This window comes from Anopheles moucheti, chromosome 3 (genome assembly GCF_943734755.1).
Source record: "Anopheles moucheti chromosome 3, idAnoMoucSN_F20_07, whole genome shotgun sequence".
In the NCBI taxonomy this organism is placed as follows: domain Eukaryota; kingdom Metazoa; phylum Arthropoda; class Insecta; order Diptera; family Culicidae; genus Anopheles; species Anopheles moucheti.
Genome location: NC_069141.1, coordinates 90162783 through 90183043, shown reverse-complemented (window position 1 = coordinate 90183043; position 20261 = coordinate 90162783). Strand labels below are relative to the sequence as shown.

Here is a 20261-nt window from a genome sequence, read left to right as displayed (position 1 = left end):
ACTGGATTCTGGTTGACTTTGATGGTGCTATTTATTCGTGCGTTTGTATCTAGTGGAATCTGCAACTGGATGAAACGCTTAGGAGACACACAAGTCGAAGAACATCACTACCATCTTGCTAATCGGTCACGCGCTTACGTTTTGCTACAAATAATCGAAAAAACTTCAACATTAAACTCTGGTCAGTATCAACGAAACAGAAACAGCACTAACGAAGACATAAGTTTTACATCACATTCGCAAACACAAACAGTAGTATACGCCCGTGGCTGTGCCGGAGTGCCGGGCACTGCCTACTACTTCTCGGGCTGTGTTCACTTCCTATCACAGTTCTACTCGTCAGCCACAGCCCACGTTAACAGAAATCAAGTGATAGCGGAACACAAAATCGAAGCACACTTAACACGCTCAGTATGCACTTTCTGCAACAATTTGACATTCCTGTTCAACGGTGCTCTGCTCGTTCGGCACTGTGGGTGGTTCCTCCGGTATGGTAAGCTGTGCATCCTCGCTCCTGTGTCGGTACTGAAACTCCTCAAACGTGGTCCCATTTTCAAATGTTCCATTTTCCGGCGAACTTTCACCACCGGCTCCTCCATGCTCGGTGCCATTTTCAACGCACTGGCGGCTTTTCTTCTTCTGCAGTACGCGCAACTCGGTAGGCGTGAGCATTCCGCGTAGGATGGTATCGTACGAAACAGCCAAACCCTTCTTGGACATCTTGAGAAACAGTCGATAGCATTCCTGTTCCTTGGGCGTTTGAAGGTCACCGTTGGTGGAAGTGTTAACCGCACCGTTACCGGATGTCTTGCTGGCGTTTCCCTTAACGCTATTGGTGGACGGTATTGTTGGAGATTCAGTGAATGTGCTGTTGTCGTTGTGATGATCCCTTTCAGGACTGTCCGATGGTTCGCTCTGCTTATCGTCCGTATCATTATCCTCACTGAAAAGAAACCCGTTGTAAAGAGGTCTGCATTAAAAAAGACTCTATTAAGCGGCCATTTAAAGTTACCACCAGCTTCGGTCCTTGTCTTTGTCCTTGTTCAGTTGGAAGGCATTTAGCGTGCTAACTAGCTGTTGCGTACGACGAATTCTGCTTGCCACCGTTGGTTGAAATGTTGGCTTCCGGTAGTCCCGATTGAGACCGGCTGTCGCGACCGGTTTGAGGTCGCTCTCCTGGAACGACACAGATTTGCCGGCTTTCTTGAGCATCGGAGCGCGTCCCTTTGCGAGATGGGCTGAGGAAAATGGTGTCCTGTGAAAGGAGACCGGCGGTGTTACGGTAGCTGTTGGCGACTGTGGTCCCGTACTGCCCGGAGCTGCTTGCGTGGAATCTTGCTCCTTTTCCGAGTCACTACCACCTGAGCTGAGCAGCGAAACCAGTGTTTCTATGTCGCAAGCACCGCCTAGTACGGAGCGGGAACGCATTGGCAAAATGCAGGCAGGTAATGGCCGACCATTCGATCCCGACGCGGGCTGTATTCCACCCATTGCAGTTGGGCCCATTTTGTTGCATCCATCATCGCTAAACTCATCTTCTTCACAGATGTTATACTCGTCTTTCTCCCTAATGTGAGACCGAGACAGCAGATCGTTAGGGAACGATCAAGCAAAATTGGCAATTGAGTGCGTCCGCTTACCTTAACACTTTCCTACGACGTGGCTTCTTCTTGCCTTGAAGTAACTTTGACGCTTCAGTATCGGCAGGTCGGATCGGTGCGGACATAGCCCGCACCAGTGGTGGATGACGGCGATCGTGAGCTTCCGAGTTTTGTCTGTTCGCTTGAAACTGTGCCCTACGCTGGGCCAGTGAAGAGGTTCTTCCGCTAGAGCTGGACCCGTTGCCAGCGTTTGCTGTCGGATGCGAGGTCCCCGCACCAGCTTGGGAAGTATTCGCTGTGCCGTGGCTGGTGGTTCCGTTGGTGGGTTTGCTTTTTCCACTGTCGGGCGACTGGAATGGAAAGCGAGAAAAAAAATAAAGAATAGAAAAATCGTTAGTCAATGGCGTGAGGGGTGAAAGTCACACATCAAGTTGTCAGTTCAGCGACTCCGCGCGTGCATTGTGCTTTTGGTGTTTGTGTTTTATTTTATTTTGCCCCAAGTCGACACGACGGCAAAAGTTTTTATTTCTCACTCCAATAGAACGCTCCAGCAAAGGCGAAGGCAGCGAAATGAAAACCCACGAAAGCAGTAACAGCTTTTGCACGTGCAGTCCTGGGAACGGTGACGCAATTCCGGTGCAGTGGCGAAACTTTGCAATACGTTTGCAAACACCTCCTCCCCTTGGGGAGCTCCAATGCGGCTCAGGCACGAGCAATGGCGTTGCTGTCATGTATAATTGACATGTAATTTAACACTTTCGAACTGGACAAAGGCAGGGTAGCAAGGGTAGCAAGAATCGGACGACTAACTAATCGCCGGTACTTAGCTGCTTTGCCAAACTTGTGCACGCTACTGCCGTTGCCAATCATGTTGTCGATCGACAGTTTTTTTTAAACTTCACGATGAAGTGTCGTATTTTCGGTATAGAGATACAATATTGCAACAATTTGATCGTTTGGTTGGACTTTTGGCGAATAATCCATTCAAACACATCATGGTTATCCAACGTTAAAACAATTTTGAATTATGTATCACTTACAGCGGCGGATCAAACGGTAGGCGGAGTAGGCGGTCGCCTAGGGCCTAGCCGTGTTGGGGGCCCCAAAAAAATGGTGCCGATTGTGCGATTTTTTGAAAGTTAACAGTAGAGTTAATTTATAGCACAAAATTTAATTTAAAAAGGTAAAACATTTATCAAAAATATCTTCCATGGTTATATAAAACATTTGTTTCTATGTGATAAATTAAATGCAGAGTAGTATATCGACTATGTGACTTAAAAGTATACAGTAAGTATTACAGTATATAAAGCTCTCACGGATTTGATAGTATGCAATGCAATAGTGATGGGCAAATTTATTCTACACTGCAGGTGTCTCCTCTTGAAAAACATGCTTTCATGGTTTCGCAAATCTGAAAACAATTGTGTTGTTCATCGCCTAAAACATCAACATGAGCGAACCAGGTTTCTCTGATTGTTACCGTAAAGTAAACCGATTGAAAACTGTACCTTGGGCCAAAAATCGTAGAAGGCGTTGGACTAATCAGGAATCGTAAATGTACGTAAATCGTAGAAAATGTGATCCAAGTAGTGGCATTATGGTTCCCCTTAGCATACAATCGTTTATATATAGACTAGCTTACTAGGCCCGTTAACAGGGCTACGCAACAGAACTCTGAGATGTACGCAAGGGAGCTTTCTTTCCGAGACTTTGCTGGTGTTGTTAAATCATGTTTGAAGTACGCCTCCCTAACACCGATAATAACGTAGCAAAATTATAGGCCCCCCTTTAAAAATTCCGCCCTGGGCCTCCAAGGGGATTGATCCTCCACTGATCACTTATCATTTTTGGCATAGTTGACGATTGCATTCCAGACCGATGAGACATTCAACGGTTTGTCGAGACATGACGTGCATAACGATTAATACAAAACATCTCGGCGCTGTTGCTTAACATCTCGGCGTGTAGCTCCATCATCCATCATTTCGATTTTGGGTTTTTTCGCACATTCCATCACCTATTATCTATCGCCTGCCGATAATGATAATATTTACATACGACCCCATGTACAGATCATCAAACAAACAAATTTGTTTGTTTTGTTAAAAAAACAACTTAAGTGATTTAATTAGTAAACATCCCCGTCAACTTTTGATGGTTTAAACATTAGTTATTGCATACATTAACTAAAAGCTACCTAAATGTACAATATATTATTAGACCATCTGTACGTGACACCATCACGCACTGATGAGACGTGAGTTTATCTTGATCGCTTTATCTCCTGATACGAGCATCACCGAAACCGTTCCTTTAGATGATGGCATTTGGCATTTTCGTTGATCAGTTGCAAGGAAGTCGTTCTGTGGAGTGCTTCAATTGTTCAAAATCGAGATTGTTCTTGGCCGATCGAAATGGAGCGTATTACGAGTTTTGTAGCGTTGTTATTACTGCTGGTTCTAGAAGGTAAGTGTCGGAAATGAACCCCCATTTGGCTACATCTGACGTCCCCCACATCTGATATTATCATTTCGATCAAAGCCGTGAACTCGCAGCTGGTCTGCTATTCCTGTAATAATTGTGAGGGAAATGGTTTGGGTGCCGTCATATGCGGGAATCCTGCGACTGGAGGTGGCGGTGGTATAGGACCGACTCTGCCGACCTCGCCGTATCCTACTTATCCAACGACGCCGTATTGGCCGCAGGTGACATGGTATCCACCATTGACTTCCACCGTCTTACCGTGGGGTCGATCGACCGGTTACGTGTGTTACCGCGTCCAGCGTTACGGTGCGTATGGAAAGCTACCAAACATGGTGATCTTATCCTTCCTTCCAAGCTCATCTGCTTTTACTACTCCTATTGCAGTGCCGTACGAAAATCGTTACACGATTGACAGAGGCTGTGCTCTACAGCTAGCCTCATACGATTCTACCTGCAGAAGCGTGACCGGCAATCAGGGTTACATTAACTGTGAATTCTGCGTCGGTTCGCTGTGTAACTACTGATGTAATTGCGTTCAATTATCCGTTTCATCATCAATCATCCGCGGACCGGCTGGTCACGATGCCGCGTTGACGATTTCCGAAGGTCTTCCCGAATAGCCACTGTTGCCTTCAGGTTATACAGCAGAGCTATCCTGTTATCGTATTATCAGTGTTTCTATCGTAGTTACACATCAATAAAGAAAAACGCATGGGTGGCGTTGGGAATACCTCAGAAATCACGACGACAGATGCAAATTGGAAGTGATAATACTAATCATGATGATGGGACAAATGAGGTTGCAGGCTAGTGTTAGGTAATGGGCACAGAGCTCGTCCGATAGCATGGTGATCTTATCTTTCGAGAGCTTATCGAAATTATCAAATGAGTGGAAACTACTGGAAAGCTTGGCACTCACTTAAAATGAACGATTCGCCTAGCTCCTGATCACAAATCGGAAGCTAGCACAGGGTTTTACATTGTTTCGGCTATGTGTGTTCATTGTTCTGTAAACGAAAAAAATAGAAGAGTCGACAATTGCCTTGACATGATGGATAAAGCGAAGACAAACTTTTCGTCTCACTTCGCTCGTTGAAATCCCCATCAGATTATTAACCACAAAGGAGAGCCGCAACAACAGCAAAGGAGGTACCAACAATTCTAATCCACTATCTTTTATCTGATAGGTATGTTATCAATTAGTGTGATTGGAGACTCTTCTGCTATAGACGGTCAGTGTTGTAACACATCACAGTAAAAAAAGGATTCGCACAGGCAACTCACTAAAGTGAGGTATTCGACAAAACATGAGCCACAATGGTACGAACATTACAAAACAAACCATTAAGATATCACTTTTTTGAATGGTTTAAATGTTTTCTAGGACATTGTACGTACCAAACCAAACAAATCAAGGACACTATGGAGGTGATCCTTGTCTTGATTCTACGTTGATGCTTTTTTTTGTTCTGTTCACTTCTCACAACTATTCCACTACAGACACTAAGCTGTGTTTCGAATTTGCGAAACCGAATCTAAAATAATGGTATGGGCAGTGACCTCGTTCGTTTGGATTTATTCGCTTTGTTAAGTGGAGGATCGTTAATTAGCATTTTTTCTCACCTTCGGCAATTCTTACCTGCGGCTTTGTACAACACTCGTGGCTGTTATTGTTTGCTGGTGCACATGCAATGCACACTCGCTACACGTTTCATTGAAGTGGATGGAGGCTTTGTAAAGTCTGAGGAACAGGATGGTTGTTTAATTACTTCATTACGGCGGTTGTCGAGAGTTCCCTGCACTTGGAAAATGGTTTACACACACGGTGGCACTCGTTTAGGAATCACAATCGTTTATTTGCAATAAATGGGAAGGTGGGATTTTGGTGTATAAATTATGCAATAATGCACAACATAATTAAAAATATGCACGAATCCTACAGTTTCAGAACTGTTTGGGTGTAGTTATCCTATTTAGGCACAAAGATGTATACGTCATATATTCTGACATAGTGGTTCTTTGAGTATTCACATAATATACACAAGGGTTCTTCTTATTGAACGACCTTTTTTTAGCTGTATTTGGTCGGATGGAAACGCTCGAGATGCACTTTCCGCGTTATCAAATCGCAATCGAGCTGCAGAAATTTATAGGTTGTGCCTAGCCTCACCGTTCGGCAGCAACTGGCACACGGTAGCAACCAACCACACCAGGAACATACACCGGAATGGAACAGACTACAAAAAGAGACCCCTATCAGCGCACACCGAAAGCTATGCAATAAGCTGCACTTTGTTCCACGGCAACAGAATACTAGCTGTGAAACAAATGGTGCTTGTGGGTGTTGAATTTATGGTGTTCTGATTGCCCGATTGAATTCTACACACCCGGTACCGGGGGGAACACTAAGGATTGTGTTCAATATCGCACAAATAGCTCCCCCGTTCCGTTTAATGAACGGAAAATGCTCGGCACGGACAAACAAATCGGAAGCAGTCACGAACTTGCCGTAGTTGGGAGTTGCATTTTTAATCGAACCGACCAGCTGACCTAGTTGTACTACCGGGGAAGCTCAGGGTAGGTTTGCTGCTCTGACTGACGCTGTCGTCAGGCGAGTCAAACAAAAGCTGACAGCTCGAGAGATATGAAGCCGCAAGGCCTTCTTTCGATTGCAGAACGATGGGTGTTTATACAACGGAGATGTTTAATGTTGCCTTCAACGTGTGCCCTCCTAGTAAGTGGACCTTGCTTGCTAAGATAAGTTGAATGGCATGAAGATTACCGTAGTGTAAAATCAGTTTACAATGGATATTTCGATGGGTGGAAGGGTGGTGGAGCCTTGTTGTAACGTTGGAAAGCTATAAAACAACTCAGCTCATGTAATAACTATTATTATAAGAGAATGCCATAAATGCACCAGTATCTTCTGAAAGCATCTACAACGCCTAAAGGTATGTATGACACTGCCTCTACAACGCTGTTAGTTCGAATCAGTCGAGTGAATTTCTTATTTGAACACTTGAATTGCATACCTTTAGGCGCCTTTCATCCGAATTACTTCAATTCGAAGTTGGAAGAATTTTCGCCTGCATTGAATTCGGTAAATCATTTCCTTAATAATTACAACTTCAAATTCCGTGAGATTTTGCCCAACTCTGCACACTGACCTTCGACTTGCTTAAATTTCTTATTGCCTGCGCTGTCCTAACCAAACTTTTGCAACACAATCCTAGCAAAGCGCGAATCGTCGCGATTCATCGACTGCATTGTTTGTAACCGGTGGATATCATTATCAAGTTCGACGTAATGGAGCCGCCTGGTGGCCTACTTTCCGCCCGGTGACGACGACCTCATTCGCTGTCGCTGTTTTCTATCCGTTACCGTCGTTATTGTTTTGTTGGTGTTTCACTTCTTCTCCTTTGTGCCGTTGGGCGGAATGGATTTTAGGATTTCGTTTAGCGCTCCCTACCAAAACTATCGAACACGGACCCACCTTAACAACGCAATTTCCCGCTAGACTCACAAAGAATCGAGGAAAATCGGGACACTTTTGCAGCTGTTCCGGGCGGTTCAGTAACCTCGGGCGTGGGAAATATTTTTTCAAAGAGCTGGTGTTGAATTCCTTGTGCTGTATATTTCTACTACTTACCATGTTCGTGATGGATGGAGCTTCCTGCTTGGAGTAGGAAGCGATCGGTCGGCTAGTGTTGTTTCCCTGCTGTAGTGCTGTTGTTGGAGTGGCTCCCTCTGTATCGCTTATACCGGTGTCGGAAGAATCTTGCTGCACGGTTTGGCCCAAGAAGATTTTAATATTGATTCGCGAATCTTTGTTAGATTTCAGGCCTTTTTTAGCGTTTCCATCCGAGCTGCGGCCAAGAGTAGCAAAGGAGAAATTAGCGAACTGTTGGCAATATTCGGCCATTGCTCACGAAATGTTCATATCTATTCAGAGATGAATTAACTACACTTTTCACTATTACATACTACACATAAATGGTAAGGAAGGAATACTAAATTCGCAGTTTAATGTAAGAAAATTATATTAAATCATATCATTTACATATCACTGTCACTCTTTCTGGGTGAGAATAAAGCATTCTAATCGCTACACCATTGAGTGCAATTGATCTATATCAAGCCATACAGCATTAATATACCATTCATACTACACACTTTCCACTGCTACAGCACGTGCTCGTTTAGGCCTGTATTAAATATGCAATAAAGTAAAAAATGTTCCGATATTCAACACCACTATCACTTAGCCACATGTCATACGATGCGTTTAATCCTTCGCTTGATAAAACATTAACAACTGTAAGCAATTAAATATAACAAGTCTGATCACTTGGAAATACGCACTCATTCCTGGGTCCAGCTCCGGGTCGTTGCTGCTGTTGCTTCCGATTGAAGGCCCACCCGTCACCACTCACCTCGTCCCGATCAGCGCCCAGCGCCAAGGTACCTCCACCACCGGATGCAACCGTCGCCATCCCGGACGCGATGGAGGACGCTACCAGGATGCTTCGATCGAGGGACAGCTGCTTGCACAAGATCGCTCTCCGGCCCGGCCTGCCGGTGGTTCGTTCGTCTCCCGGAGTCGTCAGCAGACCACTGGCACTGGCACTGGCCGGACGACGGCGCTGCTGACCGCCGTCTACACCGTCTTCGCCGCTGGGCAGTGAAGGGCGCGATCGTAGCAGGGAGGCGCTCGCACCACGGTGGGCCTGATTGTAGGTGTGATAGGTTTGCAAACGGTTCGAGTGAATGATCGCACCGGTGACGAGAAAGTGACAGAAGTCTGTGTCGGCCCGGGCAGGCGACGGTGTGCTACTAGTTACCGATTGGGAGCGTCCACCGCCGGGCAGGGGTGAGGGTGACGATGGTTCGACGCAGGACAGCTGCTTCCGGAGCGCTGCTGGATGCCTTCCCGGCGGCGGTCGGGACCAGTTTAAGCAGCGAGCGCTCGACATGATGCTGTTTTAAGCGAAAAACCGCAATCCCGAAATCCGAAGTCCGAAATTTCCACCCAGCGTCAAACGCTGGATAGATGGGAGAGGTCGATGTAGTGGGGGTATGTAAATTCCAAGCGGATCGTTGCACGAAACACCCGAAATGCGAAACAACAATCAAAGAGAGGGAAAGCAACGGGGTAGGGACCAGAATGCCAGGACGTCTCAAAGCCGAACAGCACGTCGATTGGAAAGTACGCTTGAAGCGACAGGATCATCGACTAGTGCCGAAAGCGATGGACCCGAACCTCAAACTGACGGCTTTTGACCCTTTTTCCCTTCCTCTGCGCGTACTCTCGTGAACACGAACGTATCGAACACGATTCCAGGCACCAACTACAGAATAACACCGCACGACCGCAATAAACGAAAGTAAAACCGGAACGAAACCACGTTCTGACGGGTGACGGGAAAGGATCACCTGCTAGCCGTTTTTTTCCTTCTTTCTCTATGCTTCGCTTGTGCCCTCGCCCAAGGGAGAAAGCTTCTCTGGCCCTCGTTCCCTTCCACCCGCCACCGATCCAGCCGAGTGTGAGTGTCGTCGGTAAGTTATGCGGTTTTATGGTCGTTATTTTATCGAAAACGGATTGACAGGACGCGAAATGTACGCACGGCACGATGGGATTGACATCGCGGCAACGGTTACGGTACCGAAAGGCAATGGAGACGCCTGGCTTCCGGTGCCGGCGAGTGTCCCGCACTGACTTACTGTTGGAGCGCGTGTGGTCCGCGTCCTGGCACGAACTCGAAACATACCTGCCATGCTTGTACAATGCCATGCCAATGCCCTCTTTCACGACCGCACGACGACGACGACGATGACGACGAGGGCACACCAAAACGAACGGCGAGCCCGATCCGATTTTGGTGCGGCACCGAACGCGAGAACGAGACCTTTTCGCGCTCCCTCTCTGTTCCACCCTATCTATTTCTTTCTCTCCCACTGTCTTACACTCTTGGAAGGTGCCGGAAACCGCAGCACAGGCAACGCCGACTTCGATCCAAAGCCTTTCCAAAGCGACCCAAGCTTTCATTCACGGAATCCTTTCACCAAGTAGCAGGCTTTGAGGGAGTAGCAATAGAGAATTACTCAATGCGGCGAAAAGCAAGCGCCCGACCCTACCCCATTAGGAGGAAAAATGTTCGGGAAAACCCGAACCGAACCAGTTTCCTATCAAGGCATCCCAAAGCAAGCGGGTAGATGTGGCTTTTGTTTTTTTAAGTACGTGGGTGTTTTCCCACGCACTCACGATGTCGGTGAGCTGCTTTGCGTATAATTTACAACGTGGTCTAACGCCCCTTTTTTGCAAGGGAAAGCCGTTTTTGACACTTATTGATCCTTTTCTGCAAGACAGTTACGGGTTTGAATGTTTCGGAGGCACGCTTTCCGTTCGATCGGGTGGTCGCTTTTTGTACGCTGGTGTAGCGAAGCTGCCTTGGTTGTACAGTTGCAAATCATTCATTTCATTCGACCAGTAATTTCAATGTCGTTCAAATGGATAAATACACTGGGAGGGGGAAGGTTTTGCAATACAACGACAGGTCTGCCTTCCCTTGTAGCGATCCCTTCCCTGTCCGTTTTGACCATGGACTCAAAACGTGGAGATTCGAAAATCGAAGTTGTTCCCGCCAACAAGCGGCAGGAGGATAGGGAAAGTTGGCCCAAAATGACACGCGAAAAGTGAAACAGTTTTTATTCGCATTGGCCCTTGCTGCCAATCCCAAGCCCTTTTTTGGTGGCTAAACAATATCCTACGGAATGGGTTGCATGAGAACGGTAAGGTAAGGCAACATAGATACATAATTTTGGCGGTGTCCTGGCTCCCCCTTTGTGGGTTATGCTTACGGCGAGGTGATCCGAAAGCTATGGTACCTCCCAAAACGGTTCCAAAGCAGTCAAAGTTTGGCGAGTTCTTGACATACATAAATTCTCTGGCTGGTTTTTGGTGTGTGTGGTGGTGAGTTGTTTTCATTTCGTTTGTTTTTTCTTTCCTCAACCATGGTTTATGCCACATCTGGAAGACAATTTACGACACGAATCGTTGTATTGGAATTTCACAACATTAGCTTTTGGTTTGCAGGTATAGCGAGACTAGGTCTACCGGCACAGTTTTGATGGAGGTTAGTATTCAAAATGGTTAGGGCTAAATACTAGAAAGTTACGTTAGAAAAAGGGGAATAGATGATATGTTCTGATGTTGATATTATGCGAGGGATATAAGCATACAAAAGAGCATTTGAATATTCAAACTTGCATTGGGTGCATCTTTGATCCGAATGATTGGCGCTGAATCTATATTCAGAAGAATCGTGAGTTTTTAAAAATGGATCATGGATCTCCAAGAATGACTTAAGTCTAACTGGCATTCAAAACGTAGACCTAAAGACGAATCTTTTAGGAGTCCTGAATTTTTGGAACTTTAATTTTTTATAGAACTCTTCTCATGGAAGACTCTTCTCCATTAATCGAAACATTGCCCTGGTAATGTTGAGCCTATTTTACTTTATTTGAATGATTTGATTGGTTCTCGATCATAACGAATCGGCAACAAACATGAATCGACGAAGCTGCCAAGTTCATCATGTTGCATTCGATACACGACACCCTTTGCAAAGAAGAAAGCTCCATTATGCATCCCTGATTAAAATGTATTCGTCATAAAACGGAACGCCTCTCAAAGGCCGTCACGATCGTCTTTCACGTGGCCTTGATCATGTTTGGTCGTAAATGACTGCCCTGTACCGCTTGTTCTTTCACATTCTCCCTGTGTAACGACTGAACTCGATTGTACATTGTATAAAACCAATACATTCCGGGTACCAGCGGCGGATCAAACGGTAGGCGGAGTAGGCGGTCGCCTAGGGCCTCGCCGTGTTGGGGGCCCCAAACAACTTGTGCCGATTGTGCGATTTTTGGAAATTTAGCAGCAGAGTTAATTTATAGCATAAAATCTAATTAAAATGGTAGAAAATTGGTTATCATTGGTTAGATAATTTTTTTTATTTGATTAGCTATATCGGCCCGGTTACACGGCTACGCAAGAGAAGTATGCAGTGTATTCAAACTCCTTCTTCTTTATCGGCACTTCTATTTTTTTACTTTATTTACCCGTAGGATAGTCAGTACTGCGTACGGGGGTTTGGTGGTCCAAATGAAATTTTTCCATGGTCCTATCTTGTACAGACCGACTGCGCTACCAATACACCATCTGGCCGCCCCATGAACCCTTATATGCCCTTTTACTTCAACCTATTCATGTATTCTATTTCTTGAACGGGATTTTTTCATCTGTTCGTAAATGATCCTACCGCTAGTTGCTAGAATAGAAACCATGCTTGTTTTCACTTCCGCAATATTCGCAAGCTATTGCCATTGCGATACTCGTGGTGTGGTATTGTTTTCTCTCCCTGATTGAACCGTGAAAATGTCCAGCCTACGTGTTTCGAAACAGTATTGTGGTGGAGTATTGTGTTTAGTTTTTCGATTGTCATAATTTCTGCAAGTTTGCAAGCCGGTAATGATGTTATAACCGACACAATCTGTCAGTATACTACGACATAGCTAGCATTGTCATAGAATATGAATAAAATCATATTACAATCATTAGAACTTTCTTTTCCGTTCGATATTTGATACTTCACGGTTCTTGGAATACCATTTCTGTCTTTCTTGATTATTACTTATTCGAAGCTGGATCGTAGGTTCAGCTTATGTCCACCCATCCCAAACTGTCCAAACACTTCATCATATCCCCGTGTAGAATACTGTTCAAACTACATTGTTGTAATCTCGGAAACATTTGCATCGTTGTTAGACTGAAATTGATTTAAAATTTCCAATTCGAAATCCATACGGTTGAAGATCATCGCCGCGAAATCGTTGATCTAAATTAAAAAAGAACATGAAAAAAGATACTTGAAGAAATCAAGTATACATTGATATCAAAACGATGTATTCAGTGAAGAACCTATCACATTAGTCTTGCTAAAACATTGTCGTGCGTGCTGAAAGCGGTATTGTTTTTTTGCATTGAAAACTCAGTTTGTTTGAGAAAAATTAGTGAGTGCTTTGTGGTGTTGTATCCCTATAATTTGCTACTGACTATCAAATTGTGCCTGAGGAGCACATAGTGTGTTTCATACTGATGTAAATGTACAAGTGTAAATGTGACGAAATGATCGCAAGTGTCTTCACAATGAGCGAAGAGATCGGCCCAGAAATTCTTGTATTTTTTGACGCACGAACAACCGACCTGAAGCGAACGATCGAAATTCACATTAATATGTGCAGGGCCACTAGAGTTGACAAAATGCTGACAAATTTGCCCAATGACAGAATCAGCTGGGCAACTGTGAAAACCACTATGCCGTAGCCGCGCACACAATTGTTTTCAGATTTCCGATATCAGGAGAGCATGGTTTCCCAGAGGTAACATCTGCAGCTTGGGACAAATTTGCCTATCACAATTGCTATTGCATACTATCAAACAAGTGAGAACGATCGCTAATAAGGAAGATCAATAAAACAGAAAGCATCCTTCATCTCGCTCAAACTTTCCGTCGGCTGGTACGAAATTCCATACAAAACCAGCTGTTTTCAGATTTCCGATACCAGGAGAGCATCCACGGAAGAGGTAGCACCTAGTACAGCAATTTTGGTCGAAAACCGCCGAAAGGTATGCAATATTTAAACACTAACTTTCCCGTGGGTCGAGTAAAATTTTGCAGCAATTTTGCTCGAAAACCGTCGAAAAGTATGCAATGTTTAAACACTAACTTTCCATAAAAAACCAGCTGTTTTTAGATTTCCTATTTGCTCGAAAACCGCCGAAAGGTATGCAATGTTTAAACGCTAACTTTCCCGTTTGTCGAGCAAAATTTCTTGGAAAACTACCAGTTTTTGAATGTATAGTACCAGGAGAGCATCCACGGAAGAGGTAGCTCCTGGTACTGCGCCGCAAGGTATGCAATGTGTATACACTAACTTTGCAACCAATTTTCCGCCGTAAGGTATGCAATGTTTATACACTAACTTTGCAACCAATTTTCCGCCGTAAGGTATGCAATGTTTATACACTAACTTTTCATACAAACCAGCTGTTTTCAGATTTCCGATACCAGGAGAGCATGTTGCTCAAGAGGTAACAACTTCCATCCCCCTCCCCCCCTTTCACCTCTAAGATGGCGGACAAGATGGCGGCCAAGATGGCGGACAAGATGGCGGACAAGATGGCGGACAAGATGGCGGCCAAGATGGCGGCCAAGATGGCGGCCAAGATGGCGGACAAGATGGCGGACACAAGATGGCGGCCAAGATGGCGGACAAGATGGCGGACAAGATGGCGGACACAAGATGGCGGACAAGATGGCGGACAAGATGGCGACCAAGATGGCGGACAAGATGGCGGACAAGATGGCGGACAAGATGGCGGACAAGATGGCGGACAAGATGGCGGACACAATATGGCGGAAAAGATGGCGGCCAAGATGGCGGCCAAGATGGCGGACAAGATGGCGGCCAAGATGGCGGCCAAGATGGCGGACACAAGATGGCGGCCAAGATGGCGGACAAGATGGCGGACAAGATGGCGGACACAAGATGGCGGACAAGATGGCGGACAAGATGGCGGACAAGATGGCGACCAAGATGGCGGACAAGATGGCGGACAAGATGGCGGACAAGATGGCGGACAAGATGGCGGACCAGATGGCGGACACAAGATGGCGGCCAAGATGGCGGACAAGATGGCGGACAAGATGGCGACCAAGATGGCGGACAAGATGGCGGACAAGATGGCGGACAAGATGGCGGCCAAGATGGCGGCCAAGATGGCGGCCAAGATGGCGGCCAAGATGGCGGCCAAGATGGCGGACAAGATGGCGGCCAAGATGGCGGACAAGATGGCGGACAAGATGGCGGACAAGATGGCGGACACAAGATGGCGGACAAGATGGCGGACACAAGATGGCGGACAAGATGGCGGACAAGATGGCGGACAAGATGGCGACCAAGATGGCGGACAAGATGGCGGACAAGATGGCGGCCAAGATGGCGGACACAATATGGCGGCCAAGATGGTGGCCAAGATGGCGGCCAAGATGGCGGCCAAGATGGCGGACAAGATGGCGGCCAAGATGGCGGCCAAGATGGCGGACACAAGATGGCGGCCAAGGTGGCGGACAAGATGGCGGACACAAGATGGCGGACAAGATGGCGGACAAGATGGCGGACAAGATGGCGACCAAGATGGCGGACAAGATGGCGGACAAGATGGCGGACAAGATGGCGGACAAGATGGTGGCCAAGATGGCGGACACAATATGGCGGCCAAGATGGCGGCCAAGATGGCGGCCAAGATGACGGACAAGATGGCGGCCAAGATGGCGGCCAAGCTGGCGGACACAAGATGGCGGACAAGATGGCGGCCAAAATGGCGGACACAAGATGGCGGCCAAGATGGCGGACAATATGGCGGACACAAGATGGCGGACAAGATGGCGGACAAGATGGCGGAAACAAGATGGCGGCCAAGATGGCGGACAAGATGGCGGACAAGATGGCGGCCAAGATGGCGGCCAAGATGGCGGACAAGATGGCGGACACAAGATGGCGGCCAAGATGGCGGACAAGATGGCGGACAAGATGGCGGACACAAGATGGCGGACAAGATGGCGGCCAAGATGGCGGACAAGATGGCGACCAAGATGGCGGACAAGATGGCGGACAAGATGGCGGACAAGATGGCGGACAAGATGGCGGCCAAGATGGCGGACACAATATGGCGGCCAAGATGGCGGCCAAGATGGCGGACAAGATGGCGGCCAAGATGGCGGCCAAGATGGCGGCCAAGATGGCGGACACAAGATGGCGGCCAAGATGGCGGACAAGATGGCGGACACAAGATGGCGGACAAGATGGCGGACAAGATGGCGGACAAGATGGCGACCAAGATGGCGGACAAGATGGCGGACAAGATGGCGGACAAGATGGCGGACAAGATGGCGGCCAAGATGGCGGACACAATATGGCGGCCAAGATGGCGGCCAAGATGGCGGCCAAGATGACGGACAAGATGGCGGCCAAGATGGCGGCCAAGCTGGCGGACACAAGATGGCGGACAAGATGGCGGCCAAAATGGCGGCCAAGATGGCGGACACAAGATGGCGGCCAAGATGGCGGACAATATGGCGGACACAAGGTGGCGGACAAGATGGCGGACAAGATGGCGGAAACAAGATGGCGGACAAGATGGCGGACAAAATGGCGGACAAGATGGCGGCCAAGATGGCGGACAAGATGGCGGACAAGATGGCGGCCAAGATGGCGGACAAGATGGCGGACAAGATGGCGGACAAGATGGCGGAGACAATATGGCGGCCAAGATGGCGGACAAGATGGTGGACAAAATGGCGGACAAGATGGCGGACAAGATGGCGGACAAGATGGCGGACAACATGGCGGCCAAGATGGCGGCCAAGATGGCGGACAAGATGGCGGACACAAGATGGTGGCCAAGATGGCGGACAAGATGGCGGACACAAGATGGCGGACAAGATGGCGGACAAGATGGCGGACAAGATGGCGGACAAGATGGCGGCCAAGATGGCGGCCAAGATGGCGGCCAAGATGGCGGACAAGATGGTGGACAAAATGGCGGACAAGATGGCGGACAAGATGGCGGACAAGATGGCGGACAAGATGGGGGCCAAGATGGCGGCCAAGATGGCGGACAAGATGGCGGACACAAGATGGTGGCCAAGATGGCGGACAAGATGGCGGACACAAGATGGCGGACAAGATGGCGGACAAGATGGCGGACAAGATGGCGGCCAAGATGGCGGCCAAGATGGCGGCCAAGATGGCGGACAAGATGGCGGACACAAGATGGGGGCCAAGATGGCGGCCCAGATGGCGGACAAGATGGCGGACAAGATGGCGGACACAAGATGGCGGCCAAGATGGCGGACAAGATGGCGGACACAAGATGGCGGACACAAGATGGCGGACAAGATGGCGGACAAGATGGCGGACAAGATGGCGGACAAGATGGCGGACAAGATGGCGACCAAGATGGCGGACAAGATGGCGGACAAGATGGCGGCCAAGATGGCGACCACGATGGCGAACAATATGGCGGCCAAGATGGCGGCCAAGATGGCGGCCAAGATGGCGGCCAAGATGGCGGACAAGATGGCGGCCAAGATGGCGGCCAAGATGGCGGACACAAGATGGCGGCCAAGATGGCGGACAAGATGGCGGACAAGATGGCGGCCAAGATGGCGGACAAGATGGCGGACACAAGATGGCGGCCAAGATGGCGGCCAAGATGGCGGACAAAATGGCGGACACAAGATGGCGGCCAAGATGGCGGACACAAGATGGCGGCCAAGATGGCGGCCAAGATGGCGGACAAGATGGCGGACAAGATGGCGGCCAAGATGGCGGACAAGATGGCGGACAAGATGGCGGACAAGATGGCGGCCAAGATGGCGGACAAGATGGCGGCCAAGATGGCGGCCAAGATGGCGACCACGATGGCGAACAAGATGGCGGACACAATATGGCGGCCAAGATGGCGGCCAAGATGGCGGACACAAGATGGCGGCCAAGATGGCGGACAAGATGGCGGACAAGATGGCGGACACAAGATGGGGGCCAAGATGGCGGCCCAGATGGCGGACAAGATGGCGGACAAGATGGCGGACACAAGATGGCGGCCAAGATGGCGGACAAGATGGCGGACAAGATGGCGGACACAAGATGGCGGACACAAGATGGCGGCCAAGATGGCGGACAAGATGGCGGACAAGATGGCGGACAAGATGGCGGACAAGATGGCGACCAAGATGGCGGACAAGATGGCGGACAAGATGGCGGCCAAGATGGCGGACACAATATGGCGGCCAAGATGGCGGCCAAGATGGCGGACACAAGATGGCGGCCAAGATGGCGGCCAAGATGGCGGACAAGATGGCGGACAAGATGGCGGACACAAGATGGCGGCCAAGATGGCGGACACAAGATGGCGGCCAAGATGGCGGACACAAGATGGCGGACAAGATGGCGGACAAGATGGCGGACAAGATGGCGGACACAAAATGGCGGACAAGATGGTGGACAAGATGGCGGACACAATATGGCGGCCAAGATGGCGGCCAAGATGGCGGCCAAGATGGCGGACAAGATGGCGGCCAAGATGGCGGCCAAGATGGCGGACACAAGATGGCGGCCAAGATGGCGGACAAGATGGCGGACAAGATGGCGGACACAAGATGGCGGACAAGATGGCGGACAAGATGGCGGACAAGATGGCGACCAAGATGGCGGACAAGATGGCGGACAAGATGGCGGACAAGATGGCGGACAAGATGGCGGACAAGATGGCGGACACAAGATGGCGGCCAAGATGGCGGACAAGATGGCGACCAAGATGGCGGACAAGATGGCGGACAAGATGGCGGACAAGATGGCGGCCAAGATGGCGGCCAAGATGGCGGCCAAGATGGCGGCCAAGATGGCGGCCAAGATGGCGGCCAAGATGGCGGCCAAGATGGCGGCCAAGATGGCGGACAAGATGGCGGCCAAGATGGCGGACAAGATGGCGGACAAGATGGCTGACAAGATGGCGGACACAAGATGGCGGACAAGATGGCGGACAAGATGGCGACCAAGATGGCGGACAAGATGGCGGACAAGATGGCGGACAAGATGGCGGACAAGATGGCGGACAAGATGGCGGACAAGATGGCGGCCAAGATGGCGGACACAATATGGCGGCCAAGATGGCGGCCAAGATGGCGGCCAAGATGGCGGCCAAGATGGCGGACAAGATGGCGGCCAAGATGGCGGACACAAGATGGCGGCCAAGATGGCGGACAAGATGGCGGACACAAGATGGCGGACAAGATGGCGGACAAGATGGCGGACAAGATGGCGACCAAGATGGCGGACAAGATGGCGGACAAGATGGCGGACAAGATGGCGGACAAGATGGCGGCCAAGATGGCGGACACAATATGGCGGCCAAGATGGCGGCCAAGATGACGGACAAGATGGCGGCCAAGATGGCGGCCAAGCTGGCGGACACAAGATGGCGGACAAGATGGCGGCCAAAATGGCGGAAACAAGATGGCGGCCAAGATGGCGGACAATATGGCGGACACAAGATGGCGGACAAGATGGCGGACAAGATGGCGGAAACAAGATGGCGGCCAAGATGGCGGACAAGATGGCGGACAAGATGGCGGACAAGATGGCGGCCAAGATGGCGGCCAAGATGGCGGACAAGATGGCGGACACAAGATGGCGGACAAGATGGCGGACAAGATGGCGGACAAGATGGCGGACACAAGATGGCGGACAAGATGGCGGACAAGATGGCGGACAAGATGGCGACCAAGATGGCGGACAAGATGGCGGACAAGATGGCGGACAAGATGGCGGACAAGATGGCGGCCAAGATGGCGGACACAATATGGCGGCCAAGATGGCGGCCAAGATGGCGGACAAGATGGCGGCCAAGATGGCGGCCAAGATGGCGGACACAAGATGGCGGCCAAGATGGCGGACAAGATGGCGGACACAAGATGGCGGACAAGATGGCGGACAAGATGGCGGACAAGATGGCGACCAAGATGGCGGACAAGATGGCGGACAAGATGGCGGACAAGATGGCGGACAAGATGGCGGCCAAGATGGCGGCCAAGATGGCGGCCAAGATGGCGGCCAAGATGACGGACAAGATGGCGGCCAAGATGGCGGCCAAGCTGGCGGACACAAGATGGCGGACAAGATGGCGGCCAAAATGGCGGCCAAGATGGCGGACACAAGATGGCGGCCAAGATGGCGGACAATATGGCGGACACAAGATGGCGGACAAGATGGCGGACAAGATGGCGGAAACAAGATGGCGGACAAGATGGCGGACAAAATGGCGGACAAGATGGCGGCCAAGATGGCGGACAAGATGGCGGACAAGATGGCGGCCAAGATGGCGGACAAGATGGCGGACAAGATGGCGGACAAGATGGCGGAGACAATATGGCGGCCAAGATGGCGGACAAGATGGTGGACAAAATGGCGGACAAGATGGCGGACAAGATGGCGGACAAGATGGCGGACAAGATGGCGGACAAGATGGCGGCCAAGATGGCGGCCAAG

At 49.4% G+C, this 20261-nt stretch overlaps 1 protein-coding gene across 1 annotated transcript; it reads right to left on the bottom strand.

Annotated features, from left to right (window-relative positions):
* Window positions 1-22: 22 nt before the first annotated feature.
* LOC128303829 (uncharacterized) lies at window positions 23-9061 on the bottom strand. Its single transcript, XM_053040907.1, has 5 exons — window positions 8451-9061; window positions 7738-7954; window positions 1641-1951; window positions 1016-1567; window positions 23-943 (listed from the first exon to the last, which is right to left on the bottom strand). The coding sequence occupies exons 1-5, from the start codon at window positions 9059-9061 to the stop codon at window positions 409-411; spliced, it is 2226 nt and encodes a 741-aa protein (XP_052896867.1). The 3' UTR covers window positions 23-408.
* Window positions 9062-20261: the final 11200 nt, after the last annotated feature.

Coding starts and splice junctions, on each gene's coding strand:
- LOC128303829 (XM_053040907.1), bottom strand. CDS start 9,061: ATGTCGAGCGCTCGCTGCTTAAACTGGTCCCGACCGCCGCCGGGAAGG. Junction 1,952..7,737: donor CTCCATCCATCACGAACATG/GTAAGTAGTAGA, acceptor TTTCCATTCCAG/TCGCCCGACAGTGGAAAAAG. Junction 1,568..1,640: donor CGTCGTAGGAAAGTGTTAAG/GTAAGCGGACGC, acceptor GTCTCACATTAG/GGAGAAAGACGAGTATAACA.